Raw genomic sequence first — 14,416 nt, forward strand, 5'->3', positions numbered from 1 at the left:
TGCGCTAGCGGATTGGCCCTCAGCTCTGTCAATCCTAAACTTGAGGCTCCAGCGTTAGCAGAGAGAGGAGAGGGTGGAATAAGGAGGAAAGGGAGCGTGGGGGACGTGTGGTTGCCCAAAGAAGTCTTAAGAATTTTGCAATCAACCTCGGCAAGGAGGCCTGGGTAAAGGGAGGGGTCAGGAGGCGTTGGGAACCGACCCAGGAGTTCCGGGCACCCTTCTACCAGCTCAGCCTCGGCGGAAGAGCGGGTCCTGAAAAGTGACGCCACGCCCACACAAGGAGAGTTTGCATATTTATGAAGGAACGCCGAGATCTTTGGAGGACCTAGCCGTCTAGAGGGACCAGAACGCCGCGTTTCTAGCGCGTTTCCGTTTCCGCTAGGATATTGGCGGTTGGTGAGCATCATGGCAACCGTGGTAAGTGCGGCGTGCGGAGAGCGGAGGGGAAAACCCGCACTCCCGAGTCGGAGCGGGAAGGGGACTGAGGACCTGGATCCTTGGGTCTAAGGGAGGAGGGGCCTGGGGGTCCGGACCCCTAGATCTGAGGGAGGAAGGTGCTGGGGGCCCGGACTTCTGAGTCTAAGGGAGGAGGGGGCTGGAGACTGGACTCCTGGATCTAAGGGAGGAGGGTGTTGGGTGCCCGGACCCCTGGATCTGAGGGGAAAAGGTGCTGGGGGCCCGGACTCCTGAGGCTGAGGGAGGAGGGGCTGGGGACTGGACTCCTATTATCCTGGATTCAAGTGGATATTCAAGGGCTCAGTGATCAGATCTGACTGCATCGTGTTATGGGAACTCCAGCTTCCCATCTTCTGAGTGCAATCAGCAGCCAGTTCTCCAGTCTTTTGCCCTGAAGTCTAATGAGGGTTGTATAAATGGCACCTGACTATAGGAGAAAGCCCAGGTGGGGACCTGTCCTGTGTGCTTGAGAGCGTGAAGTTGCTTAGCCTTGAGCCACAAGAGTGTTGAGAACCTGGAGGGTGTCCGTGGGGATGGGGTTCCAGAGGTGTGGGATCTCGTCATGGACTTGTTTTGGCCATTTTCCTGTTGCAGCACCTCATACTCCGTGTGGATGCTCAGTAAGTTATCACTTGAATGTTTGAATGAATGAGTGCATGTGAGCTCTGTAAAGGGGAGGCCAGCGGCACTGGCCCAGGCACCAAGTACTCGCCCGAGAAACATCTGGAAGAAGAAGGGATGTGGCCTTAGCTTGGGGGTTGAACTGGGTTTCCAGCTACTTGGGTTCCCATAGCGACCCGGAGGGATGGGGCAGGGCTTGAGTCTGTGGCTGCTGCCATGGCAAAAGGGGGTGGGTAGGGAAGAAGAGGAAAGATAATGGCCACACTCCTGAGACCCAGTTCCCAGGAACATGGATGAACCGTTGGAAGTTTGAAAGGGGTGGTGGGTGCTGAGTTTTAAAATGACCTCTGCTTAGGGCGCCGGGTGGCTCAGTCCGTTAAGCGTCAGACTCTTGGTCTCTGCTCAGGTCATGATCTCACGATTGGTGAGTTTGAGTTCAAGCCCTGCATTGGGCTCTCTGCTGATGGTGCTGACAGTGTGGAGCCTGCTTGGGATCTTCCCTCTTTCTCTGCCCCTCCCCCACTCACTCTCTCTGTTTCTCTCGAAATGAATAAACTTAAAGCTTTTTAAATGATCTCTACTTCCATGGGGTCAGTGGACAGCACAGCGTAGGAGAGGCTTCTCGTGAAACGGAAGGCCTTGTAGGACGCAAGTGTATTTGTGTTGGGATCGTTAAGGGTTGGGATTTCTGGGGGCGCCTGGGTGGCTCAGTCGGTTAAGCGTCTGACTTCAATTCAGGTCATGATCTCACAGCTTGTGAGTTCGAACCCCGCCTCGGGCTCTGTGCTGACAGCTCGGAGTCTGGAGCCTGCTTCGGATTCTGTGTCTCCCTCTTCTCTGCCCCTCCCTGGCTTGTGCTCTGTTTCTATCAAAAATAAATAAGCATTAATAATAATAAGAAGAAGAAATGCTAAAAAAAAAAAAAGAGAGAGAGGGGGGTTGGGATTTCTGGATCCACGTCCATTTATTGCCTCAAGTGGGGTCTGATGGGCTGTGTGGAGATGTGTGGGGGTCTAAACTCGGTTCCGGAGACTGAAGGCTCCACTAGGTTGGATGCCTCAGTCTCCTCTCCTATTGGAAGAAGAGAGACCTGTAGGAGGCAAGAGGTGTTCGAGGCAGGTGACCAAGGCCCTGGATCAACAGGTTGGCTTCCTAGGCCTTCCTTTCCTTATTAGAAATTGTGAGGGGCGTGTGCCTGGCGCAGTCAACAGAGCGGCAACGCTTGATCTCGGGGTCTTGAGTTCGAGCCCCACGTTGAGTGTAGAGATTACTTAAATAAATAAAGTTTAAAAAAAAAAAAAAAAAGGAAAGAAGTTGTGAGACACTCCAGTGTCGGCAAATGATACGGCCTAAGACCCACCGCCCAGATTTTTTTTTTAACAGCCTTATTGCAATATCATCCCCCTGCTGTACAAGTTGCCCATTTTAAACGTATAGGTCGGTGTCTCTGGTGCGTTCACAGTTGTGCAGTCGTCACCACCGTCAGTTTCAGGACATTTTTCATCCTCCCCAGAAGGAAACCCTGTACCTCTTGGCCACGATCCCCCAGCCCTCCCGTACCCTCTGGCTCTAGGCCTCTAGGCCACCACTAATGTGCTTCCTGCCTCTGTGGGTTTGCTCATCCTGGACCGTCTGTGACCTTTTGTGTCTAGCTTCTTTCACTTAGCATGATGTTTTCATTTTTTTTTTTTTTAAGATTATTTATTCATTTTGAGAGAGAGAGAGAGAGAGAGAAAGAGCAGGGGAGGGACACACACAGAGAGAGAGAGAGAGAGAGAGAGAGAGTCCCAAGCAGGCTCCATGCTGCCAGCACAGAGCCCGACGTGGGGCTTGAAATCACGAACCGTGAGATCGTGACCTAGGCCAACATCAAGAGTCAGACGCTCCACTGACCGATCCACCCAGGCAGCCCAGAACTTTCTTTTTATGGCTGAATGCTATTCCAAGCGTGGACGTACCACGTTTTGTTTATCCAGGCATCTGTTGACGGACATTTTGGGTTTTCCCAAGTAAATAAATAAGCTTTGCAAAAGCGTATGTGGCTCTTGGGGATAAGGCTGCCGTGGACACTTGTGTGAATCTTCTGGGCGTTCTCGAATTGTCCCGGGGAGGTATCTACTCCTCTCCCTCCGCTATAGGACAGGAGATGGTGGCCGGCTCCTCTTTTCGGAGAGCTGGCGATCCCGGAGGACTTGGTACTTGCTTGTTGAACGAGCTCAGCATTTCCGTACAGCACATCATTCACCCACCCCGCAAACACTGCACCCCAAGTGAACAAGCAAGATGTGGGCTGTACCCTTCATGGGAGTCCCGTCTATTGGAGCCGAGAACATTGATCTGACAGTCTCCCTCCTATGTGTGAGATCGCACAGGGAGATAGCAGGCTCCCAGAGGAGACCTTTTGTTCTGTCCGGACATCTGGAGACCCCAGAGCTAGTCGGGCCCGGGCAAAGGACTCTGGGATGTGCACGTGCAAAGGCCTAGTGACAGAGATCCAGGCAGCGTGGCACAGGGGGCTGGGCAGTCGGGGGCCAGGCCACGTCCAGCTTGCTATTCTGCGTTCGTGTCCGTTACCAGGGTTGCGGGAGAGGGAGGGGGGCTTCTTTCTTAACCACATAATTCCTGGGCACCCAACAACGGGCTGAGCCCCCGGGGACAGAGGTGTCAACGAGACAGACACGGTCCTTGTCTTTCTGGAACTCGGTGTACTGTGGTCAGTCAACCAGCATTTAGTTGGTGGCCAACGAGAAGGATGAGAGTGACAGGTGTGTGGGCTCTTGGCCTGCCCACGGGGAAGAGGCACGAAAAGGACTTCCTCCCAGGCCGTGGGCGGGAGGGACAGAGGAGCTGCTGAAAACGGGGACCGCGAGCGCGCGTCTGATGTGTCTTCCTCCGCTCCCAGACAGCCACAACCAAGGTCCCAGAGATCCGAGACGTGACGAGGATTGAACGTATCGGTGAGTGAGCGTGGGTCACGGACAGGGACCTAGACCCTGCCTGCCTTCAACAGAGCCCTGCCCAGGAACCCTGAGAGGGAGGTGGCCTGCCTACCACCCTGTCCCCCTGTCTGATGATGCAGAGAATCCCGAGTTGCAGAGCGGGCTCAGCAAGGCACGTGGGGGCCCATGCTGGGCCCCGAGCCCACGCTGCCCTTCTGCCAGCTTGGTTACCAGCTGCCAGCTAGCCCGGTCAGGCTCCTGGGCGTACCAACGTTTTGCTAGGAAATCGTAAAAGCGGATGCTGGCTGAGCGCTTGCTGGGGTCGGCCCGTGCACCCCTCCCACGCTGTGCCATTAGTTCCGTGAGGGCAGGGACCAGCTCTGGCTCGTTTCTGGCTGTGTCCCCAGCAGGGGCCTCGGCAGAGTGGGCGCTCCACAGCTAACCAGCGAACGCGTGAGTTCCTGCCGAATTCTCTCGCTATCCCCGGAGAGGGTGTATGGCGACCCTTATCCCATTTTTAGCTGAGGAAACCGAGACTCAGAACAGCCAAGCCACTGGTCCTGGCTCACGCACCGAGGAAGCTGTGAAGGCAGGAGCACGAAGCTGGGGTGCAGTGGGGCCCGTGGGGTGCAGCCTCCAAAAAGTGCTTTACCTGCACGGAGGAGGCTGTACTCATTCTTTTAACGTGTACTTATTTTGGCGGGGGGAGGGGCAGAGAGAGAGGGAGACACAGAATCCGAAACAGGCTCCAGGCTCTGAGCGGTCAGCACAGAGCCCTATGCGGGGCTCGAACTCACGGACAGCGAGATCATGACCTGAGCTGAAGTCGGACGCTCAACCGACTGAGCCACCCAGGCGCCCCCAGTGAAACTGTATTTATAAAAACAAGTGACTGGCCTCCAGGCTGTAGTTTCCCAGCCCGGGTCTGGTGTGCACCATTGAAATCCCACGTCTTTACCTCTTACTGGCCGTGTGATCTCGGGCAAGGAGTGTAATGTCTCTGGGTTCCCTCAAGTTCATGTTGAGGGCCTGAGGCGGTGACTGAACCCCAGAAGCACTCCGGGGTGATAATCGCTGGGACTCACTGTTTCTCAGGGTTACATGGAACGAAATAAGAACGCTGTGAGGCCATTAGGCTATAAACACAAAATAATTGTGACCACCACCAGCCATCCTCCCCAGTGAGGGAGAGACTCGGGCCCCCCATTTGACCAAGGAGGAAACCAGGGCTGAGGGAAGGAGCCCTTTTCCTCAGGCCACACGTCACCACGAGCCGGCTGGTAACCGTGCCTTCTGGTTCTTTCCCCCAACGCAGGCGCGCACTCCCACATCCGGGGGCTGGGGCTGGACGACGCCTTGGAGCCACGGCAGGTAGGGTTGGGGACAGTGGGATGGGAAAGCTGATCCGTGGAGGCCTCAGGTGGGGAGGGCCACCTAGGCCCCTGGGGTGACTTAGGAGCTCCCGGAACTTTGGCTACTTGCTGATAAAATTCAGCCACACATAGAGATTTTTTAAAATTTCTTTTTTTTTTTTTTATCTTACTGTTTATTTATTTGTGGGGGGAGGGGCAGAGGGCAGAGACAGTGGGAGACAGAATCCCAAGCAGGCTCCATGCTGTCAACACAGAGCCGGGCACAGGGCTTGAACTCAAGAACCGTGAGATCATAACCTGAGCCGAAACCAAGAGTCAGACGCTTAACCGACGGAGCCACGCAGGTGCCCCTAGCGTCTGAATTGTCTGAAGATATTGGGGCGGAAAAGGCTTTCTTCCCTTTTCCCCAAGTCCTAGCTAACACCGTGCCCTTTCATGTCACTAGGCAGGAGGGGCTGGAAATGGGGTGGCAGCCCAATAGGAGGTAACCTGGTGTATTCTCGCCTCCCCCCCTGCAGGCTTCCCAGGGCATGGTGGGGCAGCTCGCAGCCCGGCGGGCAGCTGGGGTTGTGCTGGAGATGATCCGGGAAGGGAAGATCGCCGGGCGGGCGGTCCTCATCGCTGGCCAGCCGGGCACAGGGAAGACAGCCATCGCCATGGGTGAGAGGCCTCTCAGGGCAGGAGCTTTTCTGGTCTCTTACACAGGAAGATAATCCTTCCTGTGTAAATCAAGCTTGGGTTCAACCACATTTAACCAACAACCCAAAATCTTGGGTCTTAAACTCTCTGGTTCGTTCTCTCACATAGAAGAGTCTGACTGTAGGCCATTTAGGCACTCGCTGCCATGTCAGGGTCACCTCATATTCCAAGAGGGTTGCCTAAGCTCCAGCCTTCACGCCCATGCTCCCATGTAGGAGAAAGGGGACCTGCAGTGAGGGTGTACTTCCCTCCCTTTAAACGTCACTCCCTTTAAGCGGCTGCCTTTGGGCTCCCACACACTTTTGCTTCTGTCTTATTGACTAGAGCTTAATCGTCTGGTCACAACACGTCTCCACTGCAACACGCTGAGACATTAAAACATTTCTTGTGTTTGAATGTGGGCCATTGCTTCCTTAATAAAATGGGGGCCCAGGCCCTGGGCCAGACACCGAGGACACTTAGATGAGTAAGACCGAAGCCTTGACTTTTCGGGAGTTTCCATTCTGGGGACACAGTGTGCTGTGATGGACAGAAGAGACTCCTGGCCCTAAGGAGGGAGCAGGGGAGACTTCCCAGATGAATCAGGAGCACAGCTAAGACTTGCAGGATGCCGCGGAGTCCCTGGGACAGACAATAGGGAACGGGCTGTCCAGGCACCGAGCGCGGCACACGAGAAAGGGACCAAGAAGGGTTCCTGCCTCCTATTGGTCAGAAAGGTTCAGTGACTTCCTGTCTGTGAGACGTGGCTCGGTGCTTGGAGTGGCTGTAAGAACAGCCCCACTGTCCTCCAGCCGGAGAGGAGACCCGTCTTCGTGGTGGTTCCCGTGCCTCGTGGTGGAGCCAGGACTCGAACCTGGGTCTGGCTCGAGCCCCCACCCTTAACTACCCTTTCAGCCCTCTTTTGGCCTCTACTCTTGCTCATTACCCCTGAGCCTGGAGGCTAAACAGATCCTGGAGATTGGGAGAGGGGCTTGGCCAGATTATAGGGTCAGGAGGTTGGCCCCCTGGGCAGCGCGACGGCTCTAAGCCGTCACTGCCTTCCTCTGCGTCTCCCTGACCACCCCCAGCGCCGAGCCCACCTCAACTACGCTCCTTCCCGAGGAGCGAGAAGAGCTGGGTTGACCCCGAGTAGGTTTGGGGGACCTGGTGCCAGGCTGCCCCCACCTAACCAGGCCACCTCTTCCCCAGGCATGGCACAGGCCCTGGGCCCTGACACCCCGTTCACAGCCATCGCGGGCAGCGAGATCTTCTCCCTGGAGATGAGCAAGACAGAGGCGCTGACGCAGGCCTTCCGGCGGTCTATCGGGGTTCGCATCAAGTAAGCCCGGGACCCGGTGCAGGGGAAGAAGCCAGCTCCCGGCGGCCTCGGATGACCCCTGCCTTCTTCGGCTTGTCCTGTGCCCAAGGGCTCATGGGAGTTAGCGATTCCTGAGGGCCCGAGCATTGGGCTCTCTTGATCACGCCCTTTCTCTGCGCAGGGAGGAGACCGAGATCATCGAAGGCGAGGTGGTGGAGATCCAGATCGATCGGCCAGCGACAGGGACGGTAAGTCTGCTGAAGGGTCGGGTGGCGGCCGGTCCTGGCTGAGGTCAGCATCCATGGAACGTTCTTGAGCTGCGGGTTGGACCCCTCTGCGTGCCTACGGTAGGGGGTCAGTTGAGTGGACGGTTTATCCCATCTGTGAGCGACACCGTGAGCAGTTAAAGCAAGTGGTTTCATGACAGAGAATCTCTGGAAGTTTCTCACCATGAATCCTTAATGGTTCAACCTAAGGACCTGTTCTGCGGCATCTGTACAGCTTAGAGCAAAAAGTTTTCCTATCCAGCTTACATAGCTGTGATTGGTAGTTGTGATTCGCTGCCTTTTTTTTTTTCTTAATTTTTTTTTTTTTTTTGAGAGAAAGAGAGAGAGAGAGAGAACACACAAGCGTGTGTGTGCAAGTGGCGGAGGGGGAGCCAGAGAGAGAACGACAGAGGATCCGAAGCGGGTTCTGAGCTGACCGCACAGAGCCTGACGCGGGGGCTCGAACCCACCAACCAAGAGATCATGACGTGAGTCGAAGTCGGACGCTTAGCCAACTGAGCCCCCCGGGCGCCCCGTCACCCTTAGTCGCTCCCTTTTTATGAAGCTAAGAATTTTAACACTTTTGTCGTAAAAGTGTCGCAAATACCCTTAAAACCACCATGAAGGGGCTCCTGGGTGGCTCAGTTGGTGAAGCATCGGACTCGTGATTTCGGCTCAGGAGACGATCTCAAGGTTTGTGGGGTCAAAGCCCCACATCGGGCTCTGTGCTGACAGCACAGGACCTGCTTGGGATTTTCTCTGTCCCTCCCCCACACTCGCTCTCTCTCTCTCTCTCTCTCTCTCTCTCCCTATCTTTTTACCAAAAATAAATTTTTTTTTTTTTATAAGTGGAGTCCTGCAGCATAAGTGACTTTTCGTGGCTGGCTTCTTTCACATGGCACAGTGTTTTTGAGTTTGTCGTTTTCTCTGGTTTGTCGTTCTCTTTTACACGCTTAAGTGACAGTTTCTAGAAACATGCTAAACGACAGGACACTTAGACATGCCTCAAGCCTGTTGACCTCACACAGAGTCACCTTCTGTCTCTGTGTCTCGTACTGTGGACACCGTCTCTTTTCTTTGCTCATCGTTTTCAGCGGAAATAGATTTAAGATGTATAATTACATTGACTTGCACTTCTTAATTTTTTTTTTAATCTTTATATTTTTTTTGAGAGAGAGAGAGAGAGACAGAGTGCGAGCAGGGGAGGAACAGAACGAGAGGGAGACACAGAATCCGAAGCAGGCTCCAGGCTCCAAGCTGTCAGCACAGAGCCTGACACGGGGCTTGAACTCACGAACCGTGAGATCATGACCTGAGCCAAAGTCGGATGCTCAACCGACTGAACCACTGAGGCGCCCCAATAAATAAATCTTTAAAAATAAAAAGAAAGGCATAAAACCGAAATCACCTTTATCTCCCTCCTTAATCCCAACTCTTTTATCCTGCCACCTGTCCCTGCAGAAAGAACAAACTGGAAAGAAGAGACAGGTGGATCTGCTGGAAAAGCCTTAAAGACGTTGACTGTGTTATCTTGTGGGGAGTGTGGGGAGGGAGTGTGGCGTTTTTGTTTCCTTAGCTGTGTTTAGCTTAGCTCTGTTGTCTGGGTTTGTGATCGATAAAAAAACAAAACAAAACAACAACAACAACAAAAAACACCTGTTATTTGGATATGAAACAAAGAATGGGAGAGTGTGACCCCCATGTCGTGGGACCCCTAGTCCGTGTTGGTTTTATGGATTTGATCTTCTAGGTAGGTTGTTGGGGGTTTGCTTCCTGGGATTTTAGTCATCGGTTTACTGAGGTGCAATTGACCTACAAAAGCTGCACGCATCGAAAGTTTGCAGGGTGTTAGGACGGGGCGCCTGGGTGGCTCAGTTGGTTACGCGTCCGACTTCGGCTCAGGTCATGATCTCACGGTGCATGAGTTCGAGCCCCGCATCGGCCTCTGTGCTGACAGCTGGGAGCCTGGAACCTGCTTTGGATTCTGTGTCTCCCTCTCTCTCTGCCCCTCCCCTGCTCACGCTCTGTCTCTGTGTCTCAAAAATACATAAATGTGAAAAGCAAATAAAAAATAATAATAAAGTTTGCAGGGTGTTAAGTTTTGGCATACGTGTGTGCCCACGAGGCCATCACCACGGTCATGACCGTGACTATATCCACCACCCCCAGAAGCATCCCTGCGTCGTGCCCATTTTGAGGCTGTGTTGGGGAGACATTGGGCCCCCTCTGAAACTCCTTGCCTGGCATGTCCCCCCTCTCAGGGCTCTAAGGTAGGGAAGCTGACCCTTAAGACCACGGAGATGGAGACCATATACGACCTGGGCACCAAGATGATCGAGTCCCTGACCAAGGACAAGGTCCAGGCTGGGTGAGCAGCGGGGGCTACGCTGGGTGGCCAGGGTAGGGGAGCTTGGGCCCTTTCCTGTCCTCACTCCTGCCCTTCCCCCCCCCCCCCCCCCCCGCAGGGACGTGATCACCATCGACAAGGCCACGGGCAAGATCTCCAAGCTGGGCCGCTCCTTCACACGTGCTCGCGACTATGACGCCATGGGTTCCCAGGTGGGCCAGGGCTCTGGGGATCCCCTCGCTCCACGATCTGGGGTGTTCGCATCTCCTCCCTCACCCCCATGGCCCAGAACCACATGTCCCCGGCACTCCTGGTTCTTCCCTGCACCCTCTGGGACAGCCAGGGCCCTTCAACGTAGCAGTTTGCTCGTGAAGGCCGAGGTCCTCCAGGAACCCCCGGTCCTTCGAATGCCCTGGCCGCGACTGCCTCTTCGACCTGGGGTTTCTGGATCCTCCGCTCCATTTCAGGGATCCGGTCTCCCCGCCCCCCACCCCCAGACAGCCCCTTCGGGCCCCCCTTTCATGCTCTTCTCTGCTCTTGTCTCTCCCACCCCTCCCGGCCCCACAGACCAAGTTTGTGCAGTGTCCAGACGGGGAGCTCCAGAAACGCAAGGAGGTGGTGCACACCGTGTCCCTGCATGAGATCGACGTCATCAACTCCCGCACCCAGGGCTTCCTGGCTCTCTTCTCAGGTGGGGCCCCTTAGGGTTGCCCAATGGGCGTGTGTCCTGCCATCACTTCTCCCTGGGGTCTCTGTCTCTGGTTCTCCTCCTCTCTGGGACGTTTCCCGGCCCTTCTGTCGCTTTGCCACTCCGGTCTTGGTCTCTCTTCCCTCTGTCCCTGGCGTCCCGTCTTTATCTCTGGCCACCCTCCGGCCCTGGATCCCTGTCCCCTGACACTCCCGCTTCCCGCAGGCGACACCGGGGAGATCAAGTCAGAAGTCCGAGAGCAGATCAACGCCAAGGTGGCTGAGTGGCGTGAGGAGGGCAAGGCGGAGATCATCCCTGGAGTGAGTACTGGGGGAGGGCAGGTGGCTCGCGGAGGGGGGAGGCGGGAGCAGAGAGGCCTGGGGGCTGGGTTTGACCCTCAGTGGCTCCCAGGTGCTGTTCATCGACGAGGTGCACATGCTGGACATTGAGAGCTTCTCCTTCCTCAATCGGGCCCTGGAAAGTGACATGGCGCCGGTCCTCATCATGGCCACCAACCGAGGCATCACCCGGTGAGCCCCCTCAACGGCCCCCGGGGAAACGGGGTGCCCCGGGCGGTGGGTGTAGCCACAGGGCAAGCAGGACCTGTTTGTTGAGCTCCCTGCCGGGACCTTAAACAAGGTAGGCAGGCAACTCCGTTCCACGAGGAAGTCGAGGGACCCTGTTCTTTCTGTCTTTCTGTTTCTGTACCCTTTGCGGCTACGGTTCCCAAGCTGTGTGCCGGGGCATCCCCGGGGCGCTGCAGAAAAGGCACAAGTGCTGCGGGATGTTTTAAGTTTTTGAGGGAAGCACGGTGACCCGTGTTGGACACTGCATAAATCACTCCAGTTAGGTCACTTAGACCAAAGTACGTAATAGCACTTAATATTTCTTTGGGCCCTGAGGACGCCACGGAAAAATTCTGGACACACGAAGTGCCCCAGGTTCTGGCAAAGCTTGGAACGTCTGCCCTCGGGTGTTGCCACTACCCCCGGCCCTGGTGCTCTCTTGTCTGCCTTGTCTGCACGGGACGCCTTCTGAGACAGGCAGCAAACACACTTGCTCCTCGTTATTTGCACGTGACCTATTTGGGAGTCTGCGTACTCTCCCTGAAATTTACTTGTAACTCCCGAGTCAGGAGTCGTGGCACTGCTGTGCTCCTGTGCAGATGTGCGCAGAGTGGCAAAAAATTTGAGTCCCCTGATGTGGACGTCCCAGACTCAGGTCCGACAAGGTGACATTCTGCCTTCTAGTCTCAGCTCGCATGCTGCAAACGCGTGTTCTTTTTGTGATCTATTTATTGCCACGTTGTCACACTTTATGCTCTTTGTTGGTGATGGCGTGTTTGTTTAAGTTTATTTATTTGAGAGAGCGAGAGTGAGCAGGGCAGGGGCAGAGAGAGACAGAGAGAGGGAGAGAGAGAGAATCCCAAGCAGGGTTTTCACCGTCAGCACGGAGCCAGACGCCGGGCTTGAACTCATGAACCATGAGATCGTGACCCAAGAGGAAGTCAAGCGTTGGATGCTTAACCGACTGAGCCACGCAGGTTCCCCAAATAAGATGTCTTTAAACAGGAATTCGGCGGTGCCTGGGTGGCTCAGTTGATGAAGCATCTGACTCCGGCTCAGGTCATGATGGCACAGTTTGTGGGTTCGAGCCCCGCGTCGGGCTCTGTGCTGACAGCTCAGACCCTGGAGCCCGCTTCGGATGCTGTGTCTCCTCTCTCTGCCCCTCCCCGCCTTGTGCTCTGTCTCTTGTCTTTTAAAAATAAATAAACATTAAAAAAAAAATGCGGGAACACATAGAACCAGGTTATATGTTGGTCGACAAAAGTTATCGTGACCACATAGGCCCACAAGAACCTGACTGGATTTCCCCTAGAAGCAGGGGTTCATCGTTTGCTAATGAGCATTTGCCCCACTATTCAGAACGCAACTGTCACGAATAACGAGGCCCCGCTCAGTTCCCTGGCACCTGCCACGTGCCGGGCTTGTGCTGGGCCAGGTACAGCAGGGAACAGGACCGGTGCAGGCCCTCCCCCTATGGAGCTGGGCGTCCCGCAGGGGAGTAGGACCTTGATCAGTAATCCTGGACATAGACACGTAGCTAAAGCCACCCCAGCTCTACAGGGGCGGTGACGCAGTCGAGGGACGGCTGCCTGGTGGGTGGTGCAGCCGTGAGCTGAAGGTTAAGTGGTATTTGCCCAGTGAGTGGGCTGCGGTGGAGGGGAGGGGGTGGGGTACTCCAAGTAGAGGGCACAGAGCGCTGGGTTCTGGGCGCATCGTCCTGACAGCCCTCCCTTCCCCCTCCTCCCCAGGATCCGGGGTACCAGCTACCAGAGCCCCCACGGCATCCCCATCGACCTCCTGGACCGACTGCTCATCGTCTCCACCTCGCCCTACAGTGAGAAGGACACGAAACAGATCCTCCGCATCCGGTATGCACGGGACCGCCTGGCGTCCTGGGGCGGGACCAGGCCTCGGGCCTGGGCGGCAGGGCCGGCGTCCACCCTGTCTGGCAAGTGGGGGCAGCGAGGTCTGAGGAGGGGAGGCCTCTGGGCCTGCAAGCGGCCAGGCTGGGCTGGGCATCCAAGCAGTGGCCTCTGATCTGGGGGCGGGGGGACCACAGTAGAGAAGGGAGGGCACGAGCCAGTGGCTGACACTGGGGGGTAGGACCCCGGACGGGGAGGGTCTGGAGGCCAAGGACTTGGATTCCACGCGACCCCAGGACGCCCAGCAGCGCCCAGGGTGGGGGGGTGGGGGGCAGTCCCGGCTCACCCCCGCTCCCGCCCCGCCTGCCGGCAGGTGCGAGGAGGAAGACGTAGAGATGAGTGAGGACGCCTACACGGTGCTGACCCGCATCGGGCTGGAGACGTCGCTGCGCTACGCCATCCAGCTCATCACGGCCGCCAGCCTGGTGTGCCGGAAGCGCAAGGTCAGCCCGCCGAGTAAGCACGCGGGGGCCAGCCTGAGCGATGTGAACGGCGCGCTCACGGCTCCAAGGGCTGAGAGTGGGTCGTTGCCTTCAGTCCTAGAACATACATTTGCAAAGGCGGGGGGGGGGGGGGGGGGGGACTGTGGTCTGTGGAGTTTATACCCGTATCCCTCGGCCTGACACGTGGCAGGTGCTTAGTAAATGTCTGGCAGCTAGAAGTTAACGCCGTTCGGTTCCATTTTACAGATGAAGAGACTGAGGACCGGAGGGGTTGGGCCCACAGCGGGGAGGTGGCCGAGGAGGGATGCGTGCTAACCCCATCCCCCCCGTCCCCACCGTTACCTACCAATCCGGTGGGGGGGGGGGGGGGGCGGGGGGGCACTGAGGTCTTATCATCCCCTCTCAGGGCACGGAAGTCCAGGTAGATGACATCAAGAGGGTCTACTCGCTTTTTCTGGACGAGTCGCGCTCTACACAGTACATGAAGGAGTACCAGGATGCCTTTCTCTTCAATGAGCTCAGTGAGTGTCCCCTGCTGCCCCTGCCCCTCCCCCCCCCCACCCCCCCCCCCAGTCCCGGAGGGCTCAGTCCCAGCCCCCTGACCACATGGCCTTCCTTCTCCTCACAGAAGGCGAAACCATGGACACCTCCTGAGCTGATGTGACCCTCGCCCTCCCTCCCCCCCCCCCCCCCCCCCCCGCTGTTTTCTATTGGAGTTCTGACACTGTGACTTTGTATAAAATGGTTCTGATATCGGACCCATTCTGAGCCTGTGTGTGTGTGTGTGTGTGTGTGTGTG

At 56.3% G+C, this 14,416-nt stretch overlaps 1 protein-coding gene across 2 annotated transcripts; it reads left to right on the plus strand.

The window, feature by feature from the left end:
• Positions 1 to 50: 50 nt before the first annotated feature.
• Positions 51 to 14,327, plus strand: RUVBL2 (RuvB like AAA ATPase 2). Of its 2 annotated transcripts, none has more exons than XR_008423286.1 (15): positions 51 to 417; positions 3,980 to 4,034; positions 5,332 to 5,387; positions 5,908 to 6,049; positions 7,277 to 7,406; positions 7,567 to 7,633; positions 9,913 to 10,019; positions 10,117 to 10,210; positions 10,566 to 10,689; positions 10,912 to 11,006; positions 11,098 to 11,216; positions 13,001 to 13,120; positions 13,488 to 13,630; positions 14,024 to 14,138; positions 14,246 to 14,327. XR_008423286.1 is itself a non-coding variant. In XM_053905594.1 (15 exons), the coding sequence occupies exons 1-15, from the start codon at positions 406 to 408 to the stop codon at positions 14,269 to 14,271; spliced, it is 1,392 nt and encodes a 463-aa protein (XP_053761569.1). In that variant the 5' UTR covers positions 52 to 405; the 3' UTR covers positions 14,272 to 14,327. The 2 variants fall into 2 exon arrangements, 1 of the variants encoding a protein (XP_053761569.1); XM_053905594.1 differs by having other exon boundaries at positions 52 to 417; positions 13,488 to 13,617.
• The last annotated feature ends 89 nt before the right edge of the window (positions 14,328 to 14,416 follow it).

Source organism: Panthera pardus, unplaced genomic scaffold (genome assembly GCF_024362965.1).
Source record: "Panthera pardus isolate Hobbes unplaced genomic scaffold, ASM2436296v1 HiC_scaffold_18, whole genome shotgun sequence".
Taxonomy (NCBI): Eukaryota; Metazoa; Chordata; class Mammalia; order Carnivora; family Felidae; genus Panthera; species Panthera pardus.